General features: G+C 48.2%; 1 protein-coding gene across 3 annotated transcripts; it reads right to left on the bottom strand.

Moving 5' to 3' along the window:
- Nucleotides 1-352: 352 nt before the first annotated feature.
- On the bottom strand, nucleotides 353-19,058 carry Wnt5a (Wnt family member 5A). 3 transcript variants are annotated; one of them, XM_051176760.1, is made up of 5 exons: nucleotides 18,766-19,058; nucleotides 12,992-13,125; nucleotides 11,576-11,826; nucleotides 6,655-6,947; nucleotides 353-3,282 (listed from the first exon to the last, which is right to left on the bottom strand). In XM_051176760.1, exons 1-5 carry the CDS (start codon nucleotides 18,769-18,771, stop codon nucleotides 2,824-2,826), a joined length of 1,143 nt encoding a protein of 380 aa, XP_051032717.1. In that variant the 5' UTR covers nucleotides 18,772-19,058; the 3' UTR covers nucleotides 353-2,823. The 3 variants fall into 3 exon arrangements, with proteins under 3 accessions (XP_051032717.1, XP_051032715.1, XP_051032716.1); XM_051176758.1 differs by lacking the exon at nucleotides 18,766-19,058 and adding an exon at nucleotides 14,882-14,902; XM_051176759.1 differs by lacking the exon at nucleotides 18,766-19,058 and adding an exon at nucleotides 13,533-13,656.
- Between the last annotated feature and the right edge of the window lie 1,293 nt (nucleotides 19,059-20,351).

Here is a 20,351-nt window from a genome sequence, read left to right as displayed (position 1 = left end):
TGGAAGCATGAGCTTTTTTGGTTCATCTCTGGGATGTTCCAACAGCAACACACTCTAAAACAATTAAGTCGCGTGCATAATGCTGAAAGAATGTGAGTGAGAGACCCTGTGACCAGCTTTACACCATCTGCTCAATTCCTCTCTCTCTCTTTTTGAAGGAACATATATAGGAAAAGAGAATTCCATTTTTGTTCTGTTGCATATAGAGCTCTTTTGAAGCCTCCAAATAGTTCCGTTTTAGTCAAATTGTCTGCTCTTCTATTATTTGAGCACGGAGCAGTCCTAAGCTACCCCGTGGATTCTCCTAAAAATATTTCTCCATATGAATTAGCTGAAGAACAGCTCAAACCTCTTAGCAATATACAAGTAACATTTTATTTTATATTCTATCTTCCATTGGCATAAGCCTTTTGATGTTTTTTTTAAACCAGTGAAATATACAAATCACACAAAACAGAAATATGTACATTCAAAGTACAGAATAAAGGCCATAGAGGATATACAAAATATCTGAATGACGCGTAGAATATCTTACATTAAATAGTTTTTTTTTTTAAAGCTAGGATTGTTAAACTCCACTCTGCTCATAAACATGAATCACTAAAAACAAAAGAACACAATCTGATTTAGCAAATAAAAAAAGCGTACTTTGTGGTTTTTGTAGAATAAAAACCAAAAAAGTGACATTTTAAACTAAATTAGTGCTTTTTCATTTCAAGATCTTTTGGTTGCGATTCACTGTAGCTGAGGGCAAATGAATATTTGGGGGCAATAAGTTAAGAGCCAGAGGGCTGAGGCAACCAAAAGGCCACCAAGCCTGTAAAGGAGGACAGATCAAACCTTGAAGAACAGCCTCAGGCCCAACAACAACACAGCAGATGCCACTTTTAAATAGAGATGCCCTTATTTTAAAACATTGTTTAAACTAACTATCTATGTGGTGAGCTGATCAGCTTCAGGGACTCAGGTCAGCCCTGTCACACAGGACAGGCACAAGTCCTCACTGAGAAATGAGCTATTCGAGACAATGCTGGTGCTCCTGGGTTCTGAGGGTCCGTGGCTGTGACCGACCACAGTAACCTCCCCACAAAGAATACCAAAGAGAGGGTGGAGAACCTGGGGTGGGCAGGAAGCAGAGAGGCCACCTTCTAACCAACATACATTTCAGGACACCAGCCCTGAATACTTCCTTGGAGTCTAGCCTGCTTCCTGGTGTACATGGTAGGATCCCACAGAGTCGCATGCCAATGTCAATACTCAAAGTTTTAGAAAAAAGAAATCCCCAAGGGACTTCAGTGAAGGACAATGCACCAGGCAGAGAGTAAGCCCAGAGCAAACTGTAAATCTAAATCACGGACTGCACTGAGATATAGTTATATCTATATTTATATATGTATATTTATATATATGTTATGTACAAAAGACTGAGATATCAGGCACCATTACACCACACTCCCTCCCCCCTTATAAATGCAACTGTTCAAGTACACTAGGAACAGTTTTGGCGTACACCTGCAGGATAATAGGAAAAGCACAAAAGGGCAGTCTGAACACAGGATTATAACAGTTGCAACACCTCTGTGGACTCCTTGGGCCAAGTAATATCAGCAAAACACATGAAGTTACTGTACCTCAAAAGAAAACCTTTAGAGAGAAAAAAAAAAGCAATTCCCAAGTAGCTGTTTTTGAGCATAGCTCCTCATGAATATGTCCTGCCCTGCAAGCCATGAGTGTCCACTAGAGTTGCCATTTAGATACATGGCCAGCATCACATAGGGAAGGCACAGAGAGTCCAGAGAGGGCTTGGGGTCAAGTAGGAAGGTGGCTGCCACTTTCTCCTCCAGGAAGTATTCTGCCCTTCTGCAGTGCTCAACTACATGGGATTTCCTTGTTGTCTGGGGAGAGAATCTGCAAGTAGGATTCATGGGTAATTTTCATTTTTAAGACAATATGATGGCTTTCAAAATGATATCCTTTCTGGGTCAAAATCCCTTCCCAGACATGAAGTCTAATATTCACAGAATCAGCTGGGGCTAACTCCATAAGATTATGGCCTCAATGTAGGAAATTTCAAGTTTTCTAATTTCTGGGGACATCCTTCCACCACAACTCTACCCACTCCACCCCTGTAGCCTATCAGCTCTCTGAGTTTCACGAACTGTTAGAAAAAAAGCACATCCATAAATGCAGTATCTGTAGGTGGACTCATAACATACATGATATGCCTACTTAGGAAGATATGATATTCTTGCTCTTACATTCTAAAAGGTCATTCTGAAATACAAAAAGCAGACTGGAGTGGGGAATGTCTCACATTCTGTATTTTGGGCATATCTGTATATTTAATATACCTAGATTTAAGATCTTTTGTCTTATACCAGAGCATCTATATTTCATTTTGGCCATAGGAACCGAATCATTCATGGTCTGTACTAACCTCTTTCACCTGGGTACCACCATCCCAAAGGACTCTATATTTGAAAAGAAAATAGTTCCTAGACTTCTAGATGTGAACCCCAGCCATGCAGCTAACTTGGAATATGTGTTATTTCCCCTTATCCTGTAGCATCAGAAGAAAGAAGTTTTATACTAACTCTGCAAAGATTCTTAAAATAAATATTTTTTTCTCAATTTCCCCCACTATTGCCAAATATTAATTATAAAATTAATAATAAACCACAGAGTTCTTAAATGGTAACAGAAAAAAAAATATGGTTCCCGCTGCTGCAATTCTTGGGGGAAAATACAAAGAACCAGAATCACTGTACTTTCTATAAATAAGTGGGTCCTGGGAACGGGGCTGGGTGATGGGCAGGCACACCACTATTTGCACACGAACTGGTCCACAATCTCTGTGCACTTCTTACACTTCACATAGCAGCACCAGTGAAACTTGCAATGACAGCGTTCAGTCTGCACCGTCTTAAACTGGTCATACCCACGGCCACAGCACATGAGCTCGCAGCCGTCCATGCCCTCTGAAGTCTTATTGCACAGGCGGCCCTGTGTGCCCAGCGAGCCTGTGCTCTCATTGCGCACACAGTAATCCGGGCTTGGGTCGATATAGACAAGATCCTGCGTGGTCGGAGAGTTGAAGCGGCTGTTGACCTGTACCAGCTTGCCCCGGGAGTTCAGCCTCATGGCTGCTGCGCTGTCATACTTCTCCTTGAGGGCATCACCCACCTTTCGGAAGTCCGCTAGCTGCAGCCAGCATGTCTTGAGGCTGCATGAGCCAGACACTCCATGGCACTTGCAGGCTACATCTGCCAAGTTGTATACTGTCTGCAGGAGGAAAGGGGGAAGGTTACTGTGCAAATTCTTGGAGGAGCTGAGATATGGGCATGAACAAAGCTGTCTTCCACTTTCTAGGAGCAGCCATATCTTTTGGCTGAATCAAGGGTTGTATTACCTCTTCATTCCCCACCACTAGAAATATTGGTATATCCTTTGAAAACTCGACAACTCTTTGATTTTCATCATTCTATCTACAACTACTATCACATCTAAATTAGAACAGAAACAATAATATTCCAGTGGCCACCACTATCGCAGGGAAATGCCATCAGAACCATATGAACTCTATTTCTTGCCTGTCTTCCCTAAATGCAGACCCCACATCCAAGCCTCTGAAATATGTGCTGTTATCCTTATACTCACAGAGAAGGGAACAGAGACATAGAGAGATGAGTTCCTGCCCAACCGCTGGGAAGTGGAGAGTACTAGTATTTGAAGCCAGACAGCAGGCCCACATTCAATGACTTGGTAAGTGCTGGGTTAGGAAGGATCCATCCCTAGAGGGATCAGTGTTCCAGTCTTCACACTTCCTACCATATTACTGTGTCTCCACTGTCAGAACAACCCTGGCACTTGTGAACTCATCCAATCACACTAGCAGCTTTGTAGCTTGTGTGGGAATAGATAACAGCATGTTGACATTGCAAGGGTTAGGTCACACAGCCGGGGTATAGGGGAACTTGGTTTGGGTCTCAGTTATACTCAATGCTATTCACTTCAGAGTCCCTGCTCCACCCTGTCCCACCTTGCAGCCATGGACATAGGATGTCTTATTTTGCCCCTGAATTTGGGAAATTAACTGTCCCTTTCTTGGCCTATTTATCACCTTTGGATGGTACCAACTTCCCAGCACAGTTAGGAGGATAAAATTGAGGAAGGCAAGGAAGCACTTGGCACTCCAAACCCACTCAGTATATCTGGTCTTTCTCCAGGGTGATGGGGCCATGGCCCTGGGTTTCTGCCCAGTCACCCCGGGCCTCCCAGGAGCAATGTTCATAGATCTGGCCCTACAGCACTGTGCCCAGCAGTCTGGGAGGTGGTGGTTGCCTATTTATAGTCCTGACTGCCCACAGTTCCTCATGCCAGCAAACTTCCAGAGTCATCATGGTGTGGCAGTGCTGGCCAGGGCCTGTCCAGAACCTGGAGCTACTTCTGCCCAAACAACCACTGTCTTCCTCCAAGGATTCACAAGGACTTTCTTTTAATAAGGGTCACAGTCTATTCTCATGCCATAAAGATTTTCAGTCTGAAGAAGGTTTTGTAAATATATTTAACCTTTACTCCCTTTTATGGAAAACCAAAAGCTAATGGCCCAAAGCAATTTTAATATGATTTCCTGGCATGGTGTACAGCTTCCAAAGGTACCCAACCCCCAACTTAGAGAATAGCCGGTTCCTGTATCACCTTGCTGACCAAAACCCTTCCTTTATCTCATCATTCCCATGATATAACACAACCAAATAAATGTCACATTTCAAACTGTGGTAATATCAGAATATCAATATCAAGGGCAACAAAAATAGCAAAGACACTTCTCAACTTCTCCAGAGGTCCCTCTTGACACTTGGAAATGCTTGACCCTCTCCTGTCAGTGGACAAGTCCTTCAGGATCTCTTTCTAGGAAAGAAAGTGATAAGTGATGTACCAAAGATGGCCTGGGACATTTCTGGTTGATTGTGCCAGTCCGATCCTTCAGAGAGCAATTGACACCAGGAGCGTGGGACCCTGGGAATGGGCTCTTAGGGGGTTTCCAGAGAATGCAGCTGGACCCTCCCCTGCAATGACAAGTGGGCCTGTGACAGCCACAACCTAGAGAGAGTGACAGTCCCTGAGGTGGAAGGGCCTCAGCAAGCCCATGTGTACTTTCTCTGTGGCCATTATCTGTGCCCCTCAGGGAAATACAAGCAAAACCACATTGTACTCAGTGGTTCCCTGTCACCCTCAACTGTTTACCAACCACTTGGAGAGGAAGTTAGCGGGAATTATCCACATGATCTTTGACTTCTCTATGTCCTATTATTCTGTAATGTTTAATAACTGACTTATCATTTATCAAGTACTGACTGACACTGAGCTAGAATCTAAGATTGAACCAAAGGAAACATAGTTGCAAGTCAAATTTCGTATAGTGTACCCTACCTAATACCTGACCTCACTTTGTCATGACAACTCCAAGTGGGAGTCATTGCCATGGCTACAGAAAAATGTGCAAACATGGACACTGAGGCTCAGGAACCAAGAGAGATGGACCTGATTTTAGGCTGGCATCTCCAATAGCCATGGCATAGCTCTTCAGCCCTAAGCTCTGAAGAATGTGCCTAAAGCAAGTTATCGGAGGTCTACAACATAGATCCTATGACTGTAAGTGATCCTCTTGGCCTCAGTTTCCCAATCTGTGAGATGAGGAGAGTTCTGAAGCCCCTTCCAGTCCTTGGGTCTACACTGTGATTATCTTCCTCTTTCCTCACCCCAAAATACAGAAGAGTGAAATCTGTGACCAGAAAGTTCCTGGCACCTACCTTGAATTCTCTGGAAAAAAAAAAAAAAATAATAATGGCCCTGGTTTTCAATGCTGCCAAAGTTAAGAAACATTTTCACCCCTTCATTTTAAAGCAGCCATAAAGTGCCATGTGTTTAACCGCGGGGAAAAGGGTCTTTTTAAAAAATATCTTGGAGCAGCTTTTCATATCCCCACCAGGGGAAGGAAAGAGCAGAAACAGTGGACTGGGGGGGGGGGGGGGGTTGGGGACAGACTGTCAGTGTCTTTTCTGTCAAGAGTCACCCTGGACTGGCCTACTGGCCAGCCTGAAGCAATGTCACACTGCTAAAACTTCTGTCTTCTCCCTAACCAAAACCCCTTTGGAAAAACTCAGCCCATCAGGTCTGCTATATCCACAAGGCAGTCAAGGGAGGAAAAAAAAGAGGGTCCAAAGGTGGGGTGAGGCCTTGCTCAGTGAGGTGCCTAATGCCTTCCCTAACTGAACCCCAGACACACATGGGTGAGTTCTAAAACCCTTTGGTAGGGACCAGCTACAAAAGTATACAACATACTTCTCAGAAAACAGCTAGAGCTCCTGGACCCAGGGCCCGTTAATGGGACCATTCAGGCCTCTGGAGGGGTTGGCCTTTCTGGAATGTGCACCTCTCTCCAAACAGGCCCAGGAGGGAGGAAATGACTTAAGGAAAAAACAAAGAGGCTAAGAGGGAGGACAGGGAGGCAGAGGAAGACAGAAGAAACCAAGCATGCACAGAGACCCCAGGTATGAGTATCTCCAGACAGCTGATCTGAGTTAAGGATGACCAGGGGGGTCCAGTCCCTGAGCATGTGCACAGGGAGGGCGGGTGGCCCACGATACTCACCCTGCGGCCTGCTTCATTGTTGTGCAGGTTCATGAGGATTCGCGCGCTCTCATAGGAGCCCTTGGCATGGATTCGTTCCCGTTCTCGTGCGTCCACAAATTCCTTGGCGAAGCGATAGCCATAGTCGATGTTGTCACCACAGCCGCCCCACAGCCAGTCCCTAGGCAGGTCCTTAGGGCGTGCAGCACGGCTGCAGCCACAGGTGGACAGCTCACCCTCGCGGCATGCACGGCTCATGGCATTCACCACCCCAGCTGCACTCACCGCATAAGTGAAGGCTGTCTCTCTGCTGCCTGCAGGAGAGGAGGGGTCACTAGATTGCCTGCCCCATGCAGAGGCTTAGATCTTGCTCTATGTGTGTGTGTGTGTGGGGGGGGGGGTGATAAGAAGCCCTCCAACACCCTGGCCTGTGCAGCTGGAAAAGGCTGAGAGAGTGCAACACACACCAATCCTTGCTGAAGTGGGAGTCCCCAATATACAAGGCCTTGAACCCAATTGTGGAGCGAGAAACCACTTGTCAAAACCCAGAGCAAACAGAGTTCTCAGGCCCACTGAAGCCAGAAACACACACACACACACACACATACACACACACACACACACACACACACACACACACACACACACAGACACCAGCTCCCTGGGAAGAGAAGAGGGCACCCCAACACACAGCAAACCTGAATTATTTAGTAAAGAAGGGAGAGTACCCCAACATGCCTCATTTGTTACTGAAGCAGAGATAAACCGACTCTCCACATGGAGTCCCACCCTGAAATGCACACCCAGGCCCTGGGCCCACCTTGGGGCAAGGATGGATCAGGTCACACACAGAAGCAACAAATAACAAAAGCGGCAGGGGGGGGGGAGTACCTGCATCTGCTGGGACAATTCAGAGCCTAGTCAGGACTGCAACACTGCTGGATTGATTTTCACTAAATCCTTTTGAAGATATTCAAAATGTCTTATTTCCAAAAATGAAAGAAGTCATTGAAGGGAAGCTCCAAACTGGGCTAGACTTCCCTACCCTTGTTCTAATGTTGATATCATTTCCTCCTTGAATAGAACAGAATTCGCTGGACTTAGAGGCTTCCACAAATCTCAGGTCCCCATCCTCAGCTAGACATTGCCTGGAGGCCACAGCTGGTTTCACCTGGCATCCACCCTCTGCAGCTGTTACTCCTCCCCTGTACCGCTGTCTGGGCTCTTCAATCTACTGCCCCTACAACAATCTCTCATTCGAGAGCAAATGGCTAAAACAGCCTCCTGGTTGGTCTTGGTACCACATCTACTGCCACTCCTCACCCCCTGACTATCCCGCCCTACATCCCTACCATAGCCTTTACTTCAGAGTCGTGAGATGACAACAAAAAGGAAAAGCAAACAGACTTGGGGTAGATGGGGTGCGGTGGAGGATAAAAGGTGTTCTTCCCTTAGACTGGTAAAGATTATTTCCCCATAAAACACTCAGAGGAGCCCTGTTAGCAGAGACTAGTTTAAAGTTTGACTTGCTTATAAAGAAGTTTCTACATGTAACAAGAAGCAACTTGATAAACACCTGTACCATGAGAGAGAAAGGATTAGTGTTCTGCCTCCTGGATGAGGTTGGGCCTGGGTTTGAGCTTAAGATGGGGCCTCTCTTTCAAAATCAACTATAAAATAAGGGTATTGAAATGGATGCCCATGAATTACAGGTCCCTGGTGATATTCAAACCTCATGTACCAGACTGGGTTTCTCATACATTTAGGAAGTTTGCTAGCAATCGTTATGGGGCAAGGTAACATGAAGACAGCAGACCTCAGCGAGACCCAGCCAGCCCCAAGGAGAAAGTCTGTCCAGGAGGGATGGATGGTCCTGATAACACTGGTGCCTACTCTCTCTCCAGAAAAGCTTTGCCCCACAGGGGCCTTTTGTGATCCCTAGAAAGGACCTTAGCTTCAACTCACACAGACTCTCTCCCCTCTAGCACTTAACAAATGAATAACATCAGGAATGTGCTAGTGGTTGGTGGGGGGGGGGGCACATCCAGAAAATTCCAGAGGGGCTTTCCATCTCTCTAGTTCAAATTAGACAGAAGAGAGCATGGGGGAGTGGAAATAAATGAGGAGGGGCAGGTAGACAGAAGGCAGGGATTTATTTGGTGATTAACACCGATAACACCAAAAAAGCTGTGGCCCGACAGGACAGCTGTGGGATCAAAGTGTTATGGATAGAGGAAAAGGAGATAAAGGGGGATACGACACCATGCTTTGAGTACACAGAACATGAAAGGTTTTTATACAAAACACAAATCACCCAAACTTTTTTTCATAGGTCTAGCTCAATCATTTCCATTTTCATCCAGAACACAGAGACTGGTACAATCTCTTGGCTAATCATTGACTGTGGAAAAACATCAGTTTGAAAAGTGCTGTTTGGTTGGCGGCCAGTGCATCTATCTAGTCCCTCTGCTTGCTCATTTGGTTGAGTTCCCCTCTGCACGAAATCTATTCTGACTTGAATCCTAGCATCCCTTAAAAATGGTGCCTTCCTGACATCTCTCCACAGTGTAGAAACAAAGACAAGGAAGAGACAAAAGCTGGAAGGAAAGGGGAACATGATGAAAAATGAGAATGTTTCCAAAGTGAAGCTAGGCCCTTCAGGAGGCAACTGTGAGCAGTGCCTCCAGGGCAACTGGCACCTTAGAAAAATGAGCTGAGAGAGGGGTCAGAGGTGGCAGCAGGAGCTCCTCAGACACTGGCCCCTCACAGGGTCACATTCTCATAGATGACTGCTATTCTCCACATTCCTAGGGTACTGGGAGTCTCAGAGAGACATGGGCACACCTTGGGCACCAAAGGTGTCTTCAACTGTCCCTAAGTTCATTGACTTCAACCAAAGCCTGAATTAGGAAAAAGAAGCTAAAGACATTTTTCCATTCTTGGAGTTTAGTCCCTGTTCCTTCTCATCCAGAAAAAATCAATTCTAATTTTTCTGCTCTCCTTTTTTTTTTTTTTTTTTTTCAAATAATAAAAAGACAAAGTCCCACCTAATCTTCCAGATGGCTTTCTCTGGGACATCCAGGTACTTGGGGACCTCTGGCCAATGGGGATGCAGCCTATATTTCTTGGGGCATCAGATGACCTACCCATAGTACCAGTCATTCTCCCCACAGCAGGTTATGAGAGAATGAGACTCACACAAGCCCCACATTCTAGTCCCCATCACTCAGTCCCCACATGGAGTACCACAAGGCCAAGGACCAAAGAGGGTACTGGCAAGGGACAATTGAATGCAGGCATATGGAGTGTCAGGCTTTGAGGAGACAAGCACTTTTAATCTTAGGCCACATCTAAAATGAATCTCCAGCAGTACTTAGATTAGCTCATCAAATAAGAGCTTATTCAGTACATTGTGGTCCAGAGCAGGCCCCATGCTGAGGAGGGGATGCTAAACCAAAGCTGTGTGCAAGTAGAGCACTTGAAGCTGCCACCTTCCTCTAGCTTTTTCAAATTCCATCCCTGTGAGAAAGCAGTGGTCCTATAGTTTAAAAGGCAGTTGCTATGCATATAAAAGGGAACCCTGAAACTTGACATTTTAATAGTTTAGAGAGGGATTTTAAAGTTCCTTTCTTGTAGTATCAGAAGGCAGAAATAAGTCTCCACCATATCCCCATGCATCTACCTTGAGATAGCCTTATCCAGGAACTAGTCCCCCAGACTTAGCTACTCCAGTCAGACCCCAGGATATACATTAGCACATTTTAATCATTGACAAAAAGGACAAAGCCCCATGAACCCTGCAGGCTGGGGCTACAGGCTGTTCTCCCACTAGATTAGAGGAGTGGCTTCCAAATCTGTGTTATTTTAGTTTATGAAGTCCCTTGGCTCAAGCATCCACTGACAACTCTTTTTTGTTCTCAATGAATGCACTTTTCAGGGTTTTCTTTCAAAAGTATTTTATCCATCTGTGATGGATATTAAGCCAACTTTTTATCTCCAGTCAGTATAAACAGTTAATTGCCTTGATAAATTGCTTCTTACTTTTGCAGTCACTGCAGTCATATTAATTATAAGGGCTTGTTTGCATAAAACTAAAGAGACCTAAAATATTCACACTAGAAAACACACAGAGCCCATCTGTCAAGTAGGATTCTACACTATTGCAGAAAACCACAAAAGAACTGAATTTCAATTTTTTTCCTTTTTTTTTTTTTTTTTTTTTTTTTTTTCTTCTCTCCCTGTGCTTTTGGTCAACTTTAAACGTTGTCTCCTCCCTGAATGGATCAACATATCCAATAACATATTTAACATTAAAACTCAAGCTATAAGAAAAACACTTAAAACTGTTATTGCAAAGTTTCTGGGTCATCAAAAGCTCTAGTGTGTATTTTTCTGCCGATTTCGAAAATCATACACATAAATTGTATTACTTCTTATTAAAATTCTTTCTGGAACTAAAAATAAAGCTTTTAACTTTATATATCTCTGTAGCCTCAGGAAATGTCTATATTAGGAAAATTAAAACCTTACTGCCGGCATTGCCAAAGTTCTGAAAGATGACAACTTGGGCCATTTGGACAGTGCTTGAGACACTTGTAACCATCAGAAGAGCCTTTGGGTTTAAATGGCTCAGCTTTCCATCAACTTTTGATAATCAAATCAAGTATCCTGCTTCTCCTTTAAATAAAATGAACTGTACAAAAATGAAGTGTTGCAGGGAATGGTGGTATCTGTGGTGTTCCCCTCCTGAATTTATTTGTTCACGAAGTTTATAAACACTAAAGGTCAGAGATGGGATCAGAATGAATGCCGTTATCCAGAACGACAAAATCCTCAGGTCACCACCCAAGCTATAAAGTAGACACCATACCAAGCATCCAAGCAAACAGAAAGGTACAGGACAAAGCCGTGCCTGGCACTGGCATCTCAAGTGCTTTCTCACCTATTTGCATCACCCTGCCGAAGACTGACGTGTTGTCCACAGTGCTGCAGTTCCACCTCCGGTGCCGGAACTGGTACTGACACTCTTTGATGCCGGTCTTCGCACCCTCTCCAATGTACTGCATGTGGTCCTGATACAAGTGGCAGAGCTTCTTCTGTCCTTGAGAAAGCCCAGCCAGTTGACTACAGAGAGGCTGTGCACCTATGATATATACCTCTGACATCTGAACAGGGTTATTCATACCTAGCGACCTGCAAAGGGAGGGGGAGATATGCACTCAAGATTTACGTGAACTCTGGAGTTAGCTGACCCCCCCCCCACCTCCCTGAAAGCATGTCAGCAGTACAGGTCTTGAAGCATACAGATGCCTTTTCTCCCCTGTTTGTCTGCATGACAAAGTATGAGAAGGGTTTCATAAAACTCCTCTGTTTAAACTCTACTAAGAAAACAGAGGTATTGTATAGTCCCCACCCGGCCATCTGTCTCCCTCAGTTAGTGTTTTCACTGCCTTCCTTTCTGGTCACCACATATCTGAACCAATTTTTCTGAGATTCACTAAGAAAAGGGGTAAATGGATGTTTTCACAGACCAGCCACTGATGTTAGAGAAAATGACTCGGAGCCCACAAAGTGGACGTAGACGGATCTGCCTTAAAAGTACAGGAACATCAGAAGTAAAGAGATAGCAGTGCCTTCTGATGATGGAAGAACAGAGGGGTGTCTGTACAGACTGAGGAAAGTCACCCATGTTTCGAACACATTAAAAAGGATCCTTGTGTGCATGTGAAGGATCCAAGACAGGAAATCCAGTGTCCAGAAGTCATATTTGACAGTCAGAAACACGCTATTGCTTTCCCAGGGAGAAAACATCCAACTCCCTGGGTACTTTGCAATCCAGAGAGAAGCCTCATTTAGACACATATGACTACTTCAAGTTCATCTCCTTTTGATCAAATTTCAAGGCCAAGCATGTCTCTCCTTTGGGTTTAGCTGTCTCCTAGGACTCTATTACTTCAGACCCGTTAGATTAATAACCTCAAATGACAGAAAAATAAAAGGAAAACTCATTTTTATTTTACCTAGAGGTGGCAAAAAGTCAACTTTATAGATAGGCTTACAATTATTAGAGAAGAGTATTTCCCTTTTATTACATGATGTACTGCAAGCCCACGGCTCAACAAGGGCCTCATAGGAAAAAAAAAAAGCTGAGATTTATAGAGTCGGTTTTCCCGGTGGAACTGAGTATATGATTTACAAAATTAGCAGATTACAAGAAAATTCATATTTAAAAGGCACATAGAACATATATGCATCTAATTAGATAAAAGTACCCAGGCTCATTCTCCAACTTTCAACACTGTAGCATACAAGTGTATTTTTACAAAGAGGAAAGAGTAGGCACATAGAACCAACTTACCACCAAGAATTTGCTTCTATTACAACCTGGGCGAAGGAGAAAAACGTGGCCAGAGCCATTAGGAAGAACTTGGAAGACATTGCACCTCCAGCCGTCCCCAAAGCCACTCCTGGGCTTAATATTCCAATGGACTTCTGGAAAGAGAAGAAAGGAGCAGATGTTTATTGCCTTCGGATAGTTTTCAAGCTTACAAAGTTTAAACAACGGAAACATTCGAAGTCTCTTAAGTTTACTGTTGACTGTGCTTCTCCGTTTTTTTTAATGGCAAGATATAGGCAGTTTCTTTTTCTAAATTAATCCACCCACACAACCTCACCAGGAAATCTTATTTCGCTGGGATCCTGAGCGCGGGGCATGCCAGCGCTTACAAACATGTCTCAACGCTGTTGAGTCAAAGCCTAGCTGCCAGGTTTCTTGTGACTTCCAGACCACCCCCCCACACACACACACACACCAAGCTTCCCTCTAGTTTCCCGCTGCGCTCGGTCCCTCCTCGGGAATTCACTAGGGAACCCGCGGCCACCCTCGTCCTCTCCCAGACCTGGGCCGGAGCAACAAGTGGAGCCAGAATTAATTCCATGGGCGAGAGGAGAGCGAAGGCGAGTGGAACGCACTGCCGAAGGCTGCCGAGGAGGCGGGGTGGCCGGCGCGGGGGTGGGGGTGGGGGCAGGACGCGGGAGGGAAGGGCAGGGGGTGGGGGCGAGGCCCCAGGGACCAGCGCGCGCGCGAGTGCCCAGCTGGGAAATGCAGCTCCGAATTAACATCGTATGTTTCATAATCAGTTTACGGGGCCGATTTTGGGAAAGCCATTTCCAGATGGGGAAGAATAGCCTGGGTTTCCTTTAGGATATGCTTCAGCCTGTTTGGGGCGGGGAGTAGATGGGGTTGGGGGCAAGGGATAATGGATGAGAAAAGAGGGCTGCTCCCATACCCAGGGAACCCGGAAAGCCTGCCCTCTCCTGCCAGCGATCTCCTGGAGAGGAGCGATAGGTCTCGGGTGGGAAGAAGGGTCTGGCTTGGGTTCTTTTAGGAGTGAATCTTTCCCCTGCCCTGCCCTTCCCTTCCCTCGGACCGCATCATTCTGACGTTTTACTCTCCCTCTAGCCCCCGCTTCAAAGCTGCTGCTGGGGCGAGGGACGGTGTACACAGGGCTTGATGTTTCTCTTGGAGTTGACCCCCATGTTTCCATCGCACCACTGCGAGCCTGTGCCTTGAAGTACATAGCCACCCTGCTTCCAGCCTAGGCTCTCTGGCTCAAGTCGGACTCAGTTCCTTTAGTTCCAAAGGGCTGGCAAACCGGCCCAGGAGACAGGTCTCCCAGCAGAGCCGGTGATGCATAAACTCCGAAGCATCAGCGGTGTCCCTGGCTTCCAGGGTGCAGGGAGCCAAGCGGAGAACGTTCTCTGTTGCTGTTCCCACTGGTGACTTTTCCACCTGCAGGCGGCGGCGGAGGGAGAAGAGTGTGGGTCAGAGGAGCAGGTTTCCATCGTCCCCCTTCCCATCTCAGATAAGTGTAACTCTGTGGTGCCTGCAGCCCCCGAGGGAGCCCTTTCCTTTGGAAAAGCAAGAAAGGTGAACCTCCTCCAGGCGATGGAAGAGCCCTGCCGAGGCCAGCTCCATAAAAGGGATGAAGGGGACCCTGTTGGCAGTAGAAACACTAAAGGGCCCTGAAGCACGCGGTAGCTCTCCCTTGCGAGCCACTCCTTTGGCGTGGACACCTCCGGGCTCCTGGTAGAGGAAATGCTTATGTGCTTTCCAGCACCAGCTAACCAGTGCTCCGAGCCGCGGCCCAGCTGTCCCCAAAGTATCGCAAAGCCGGGGGTGCATCCTGGAGAATGGAAATCTGGAGTTTCCCCAGTCTAGGAAAGAAGGTTCAGTCTCTTTCCCTACCCCCGCCTGAAGTGTCAAGTTTCCTCCAGGGGAGGGGTGGGCTTCAGGGTCTGTCTTTGAGCGCGGCCCGGCTGCAAAGGCTAGAGTGGAGGCTGAAACCACTCTCGAGAGTGCGCGCGCGTACACACACACACACACACACACACACACACACATTTGTGCACACTTACACACACGCGTGCATAGACATACACGTTCCGAAGGGCTTCAGCTCTCAGGTCGCGGCGGGCCTCACTCACTTTTGGAGCTTCACAGCGGGCGGGGCGCGCGGGGCGGGGCGCGGGTGGTGGAGAAATTGATAACAGATTCGGCGGATTACAGGGAATCTCTTTGTTAGAGCCGAAACCACACAAACCGAACCCTCTCCCGGCCCGACGCCCCCAGGGCAAATCCACCAGTTCCCAGAACCCCCACCAACTGCGAGTGTAGCCACCCGGTTTCCTCAACTCAGGTCTCCTCCGCTTCGGAGTAGGGGTGTCCCAAGGAGATCGCCAGGGGAGCCCCGAGTGCAGCGGCTGCCTCGGACCCCCTGCACTTGCCTGGAAACACCTCGGTTTTCTTCCCTCTCCAATCTATCGCAGCCCCACAAATTAGAGCGTTTCAAGGAACTCACACCGAACGCACTAACGAACACCTCCACTTTAAAGGGTAAAACATCCGTCTGGGTGGGTTTAGCAGAGATCGGAAGCAAAGAAGACGGTGTGAAAGGAGAACTTTCCTTAGACTGCCTCAGCAGGGCTAAAACAAAAGTTCTGGTCAGTTATCCACAGAACGAGCCAAATGTTTTCCAACAGGGGCCGGGGAAAGCAGACTGAAAAGCGGGAGCATCCGCGCGTGAAGAGGAGGTTGCGGGCTTTTAAGAGGCAAGGCGCAAGGGTGGGTGAGGTAAAAGAAAGGCGTTCTCTGGTCTCAAAGCTAGGGCAGCTGGGTCTCTCGATGATGCTGCCTTCAGGATGCACGAAATCAAAGGTGCAGACTGTAGTCCTGTTCTGAAGGTACCCACGCACGAGAGAAGGAAGTTGGTGGGAAAAGAGGACTTCCTCGGTCTAGAGAGCTACAGGACCAGCGCAAAAGAGTCCAGTTACCAAGTGCAGAGACTGGCGGACCCTTAAGACAAGCACCAAACAGACTAGGCAAAGAGTCAACCCCCGGGGGGGGGGCAGTGACCCTACCTCACTGTTTGGTCATTGCCTTCTGCTAGACTACATTTAGGGCCCAAGTCTGGGAGTGGAAATGATGAGATATGCCAACTAGGCGGAAGAGAGTGACCCAGGCTCCTGGTGGCGAAAAGGAAGATGGGAAACTCCCAGAAGATCTCCGTTCTTGAAGAGGTGGAAACTGAACTGTGTTCCCCCAATCTGCTCTTTCTCTGAAGCAAGAAGATGGATGGAGAAACTTGCGGGAAGGAAACCCAGTTGCATACACAAACTTGGTTCCTCGGCTTCAAAAATGGGACCAAGAAGACCCTGAAGAATGACCAGCAGGGGGTCTACTTAAGGGGTAGTAGACAAAGGAAGTGTTGGTCCCCACTTCTCCAGCCTGGGCCCAGCTGAGCTATAGTCATCCCACACTGTGAATGCTTGTGACCATGGCATTTTGTGTGTGTGTGTGTGTGTGTGTGTGTGTGTGTGTGTGTGTGTGTGTGTTGCAGGCAATAATAGCCAGTGATATAAGCCGGTGGTTGTCTGGAGCTACAGCCAGGGCAAGGAACCTGAATAGTGCAGCAGCTACCCAGACTGGCTAGGAGGTCGGAGAACCTCTAGCTTGGTTTCTTTTCCAAACCAACAAACAATTATCCTTTCTAACTTAGCACAAACTCTTCTATCCAAACCTGAGTTGAGTATTTGCGAGGAACAGAGTGAGAAAGTAAACATCAGTTCAATCCCCAACTTTTACAGGGGATTTTTTTTAATAGACAGAGTTTATAGACGAAGTCACTGGAGATATGAGAGAGAGACAGGGGGGAGGGAGATTAAGAAACGGAGGCTGAGAGATTGAAAGCAACAAGTGTCCAAGATCACAGAAAGAATTAGTGAAACAACCAAGGCCACACCCGAGGCCTCTTATGGGCGACATTCCCTCCCCAATGACCAGGAAGGGTAGGAATCCTTTGTCCAATTGCCCGAGGCCCCTTTGCTGGGTTACACCTATGGTTCTTTCCTATTCTCAGCTCTAAGCAACACATTGTTCCTGGCAGAGGTCTCAAAGGTGTCCTGGTGGGTGAATCTGGTCACCAGGGAAGCAACTGAAGAAACGGAACTCGGAGGCGCCCTACTTCCAGATAGCCAACAGGGGGCAGCCGGCACCGCGCGGTCGGTTAGAAAAGGTTGGGTTAAGGCTCCAAGTTTGCGGGTGCAGAGCACCCCTTATGCACAAGAGTGCTCTGGGAGATGGCGGGGGGGGGTGACCAGGGGCTTGCGCTGGGCCTCCGGATCTTGAGTCGAACCGCAGAGAAGAAGACTAAAGCCAGTTTGTCCAAGACTTTAGAACAACTGATCTCCAGCCCACTCCCACCCCGGCGTCCCCTAAAGCAGAGCAAGGGTCCCCACGCGTTCACCCATAACCTTACTTTCCACCACTCACCAGTTTCTGGGTACTCACGACATTGTCTCCTCTACCCCAAAATCTCCCCTGATGGAAACTGTCTAGAAATCAAATCTGGCTAGGACAGCAGCGGATGTGCTAATATCAGCCGGAGGGCAAAGGCTGAGAAGTTGCGACCTCACCGCAGGGCCCAAGTTTCCCAAGAGCGAATTGTCCTTTGAAAGTACGACCGACCCAGGAGCAGAGGTTCAGACAGGACAAGGAGAGTAAAACAGAGTCTCGGGACACCGGGGTTTAAAACCCTTTCTTTTAGGGAAGAAGGCTACTACTTGCTTTTAGGAAGCATCATCGTTCTGATTTCCATCTTATTTTCTAGAAAGCTGGAAACAGAGATACGATAAATGGAAATTGTTATTGAGGCGTGGAGGGCAGACAGAGGAAAAGTTGTTTGGAGAATTGCTAGTTATATTCCAAGATGAAACGTTAACTTTTTTGTAAAAGTGAACTCTCGGTGACCCTCGGAGTGTGTGACTCGGCTTTAGCATACAACTGACAATTAAAACAAACACGAGTTCACAAACTAGCCCCCTCCCGCTCTCTCAAGGCAGAGGCCCTAGATTCTCCAAAGCACTAGGCTGACTCTGCTCAGGGGTAGGATTAAAGCCACTAGGACCACTACTCCCCGCCCCCACTGCTGCAGTAAAGGGCCTGAGCTCACCCAGAGGCCGCTAATAATGCTAATAACGCGACCCGGCTCCCCGCGCGGGGTGCGTGCTGGCCCCCCGCCAGGCACTCTTAAAGGCACAGGGTCCTGGAACGCTCGGGTTACTCGACCTGGACAGCCGGAACCCGGCCCAGGTCGGGAGGTTGGGGGTGGGGAGTGCATTGCTCTGGAGTGGGTGGCCCTTAGTTTCCCTAGTCCCAAAGGCTTTCTCCTAACCCAGGAGCCCCCTTGCCCCTCAGTTCTCCAGTCACCCAGTCTCACTGTGCCCGTGAAGTGAGCGGTTGATAAATATTTGATGAATCGAATCATCCTGTTGCTGAAATACCCGTAGTAAACTACACTCCAGGTTCTCAGGATAAAAAGGAACGCCATCCATGACCCCACTGTTTTTCCTGCCCTCGCTCTTCTCCATAGTTGAAAAGTTTTGAAGAATTGCCGGTGCGAAAAGTCTCCAAGGACGCAGAGACAGTGTCCCCAAGGCAAGGGACGAAGAGATAGGAGTTTAGCTTTCTTTAGGCAGTCAGAGAAATGAAAGGTATAGGAATAAATGGATAGAGGTCAGTTAACTTTGAAAAATAAAAAAAGTAGCGAGCGTCGGTGCACATAGAACACTTACCTTCATGGCGAGGGGGAGGGGGCGCGGGGAGGAAGTCGCCACCCGAGTGAAGGCGGCCGAGGAATCCAAGCGAAGCGGCCGGGTTAAGCCTAAGGGGACGATCCAGAGCAGGGCTGCGGAGTCCTTCTGGCTGCGTCGGGTGGGCGCAGCGACCCGGAGCAGAAACGAACACTGGCGCCCTGGCTCCAGCTGCGGAGCTGGTAGAGCCTGGAGATGCGCCCAGGAACCGAGAGGGCGCCGGCGCGCGCGGGCCAGGAGCAAGCGCAGGGCCGAGCCAGGACACCGTGCAGGAGCCGCGGGTCCGACGAGGGCGCGCAGGCGACTGCTCCGCGGCGAGGCGCTCCCTCTCTAACGTCCATCAGCGACGGCGGTAATTAGGGCTTTCCAACCCCAAATGTGGGCGTGATTGTGCAAAAGACTTTACAACAAATAATAAAAAAAAAAAATTCTTCACAAGAGAGTGAAAAAAATGCCCCACTACTCAACTGTGGCCCGAGGCGGGGAAGGGGGGGCGATCCCTGTGCCCAAGGTGCCCCCAGTTCATTCACACCACGAATTCTGCAGACTCTTGGCGGCTCACGCCTCCTGATAGTCAGCTCCTCCTCTCTGGGTCTGTGGACGAAGCGTCTGCTTCCAGGGGCTGCTCCTGCAGCTGAGTGAGTTAGTGGACGTCTGTGTACACAGAGACACACACCCAAACACACGCGCGCGCACACACACAAACATGCAGACACGCGCGCAAACACACACACACACACAGCAGCAGCAGCAGCAGCAGCAGCTTTGGGGCCACAGAACAATCAGGCACGCATGTTTTTTTCTCCGGGAGATGCCGCTGAAATCACACAAGTCTCCATCAGAGTTGCAAGAGTCAGCACCAAATTTTGTCCTTTCATTTTAGGGTCTTGAAAAAAACAAAACAAAACAAAACAAAACGGGAGCAAAATGGGTGCAAGTCGACCCTGAACTTTCCACCGTGCAGTGCCTTGAACCGTTGATGGACAGCTAGCCCGTGGAGAACGTTGGCTTCCCCCTTCTGGTCCCCTTCTTTCTTTCTTCGGGTTAACCTTCTTCTTTCCACACACACCCCCAACCACCGCCGCCTTTCCAGGACGAACGGGGCAAGGAGACGGTGGGTGCGGGGGTCCCTGGCGGCGACTCAACTCCAGAGGTCCATGGCGGTCGACGCTGCCCACCTCCTCCGTCGCGACCCGGGTCCGAAGGGGCAGTAGTGGGGCCCGGAGCAGGCGGCGGAAGGAGCTCACGAAGCAGCGGCCGCACAAACCTGACTGCGGACGGCGGAGGCGGCGCCTCAGACCCTGCAGCAACTTTCCACGCGATGCGGTGCCCCGCAGACTGACTGCCCCAGCGCGGGGACCGCGTGCCCCCCCACCCCCCTGCCTTCCTGGCCAGCTCCCTCACTTTCACCCTCCCTTTCTTCAGACTCCTCTTTCCCTTGGTGTTCTCGGTGGAAAAAAAAAATTTTTTTTAAAGTTGCAGAACCAAACCCGGCTGGAGAGGCAAAGGGGGGTGGGGGGGGGAGGAAAAAAGTCAACTTTGCCTGTGCGCATGCGTGGTAAGGCTGT

This window comes from Phodopus roborovskii, unplaced genomic scaffold, assembly GCF_943737965.1.
Source record: "Phodopus roborovskii unplaced genomic scaffold, PHOROB, whole genome shotgun sequence".
In the NCBI taxonomy this organism is placed as follows: domain Eukaryota; kingdom Metazoa; phylum Chordata; class Mammalia; order Rodentia; family Cricetidae; genus Phodopus; species Phodopus roborovskii.
Note: the sequence above shows the minus strand (reverse complement) of the source record. Positions and strands in the feature narration are given on the sequence as shown.

Excerpts from the sequence above, each read along its gene's own strand:
- Wnt5a (XM_051176759.1), bottom strand. The coding sequence starts at position 13,571 with ATGGAATTAATTCTGGCTCCACTTGTTGCTCCGGCCCAG. Across the intron at positions 11,827-12,991 it reads ATAGAAGCAAATTCTTGGTG|GTCGCTAGGTATGAATAACC; the intron begins GTAAGTTGGTTC and ends CTCCCTTTGCAG. Across the intron at positions 6,948-11,575 it reads CGGCAGGGTGATGCAAATAG|GCAGCAGAGAGACAGCCTTC; the intron begins GTGAGAAAGCAC and ends CCTCTCCTGCAG.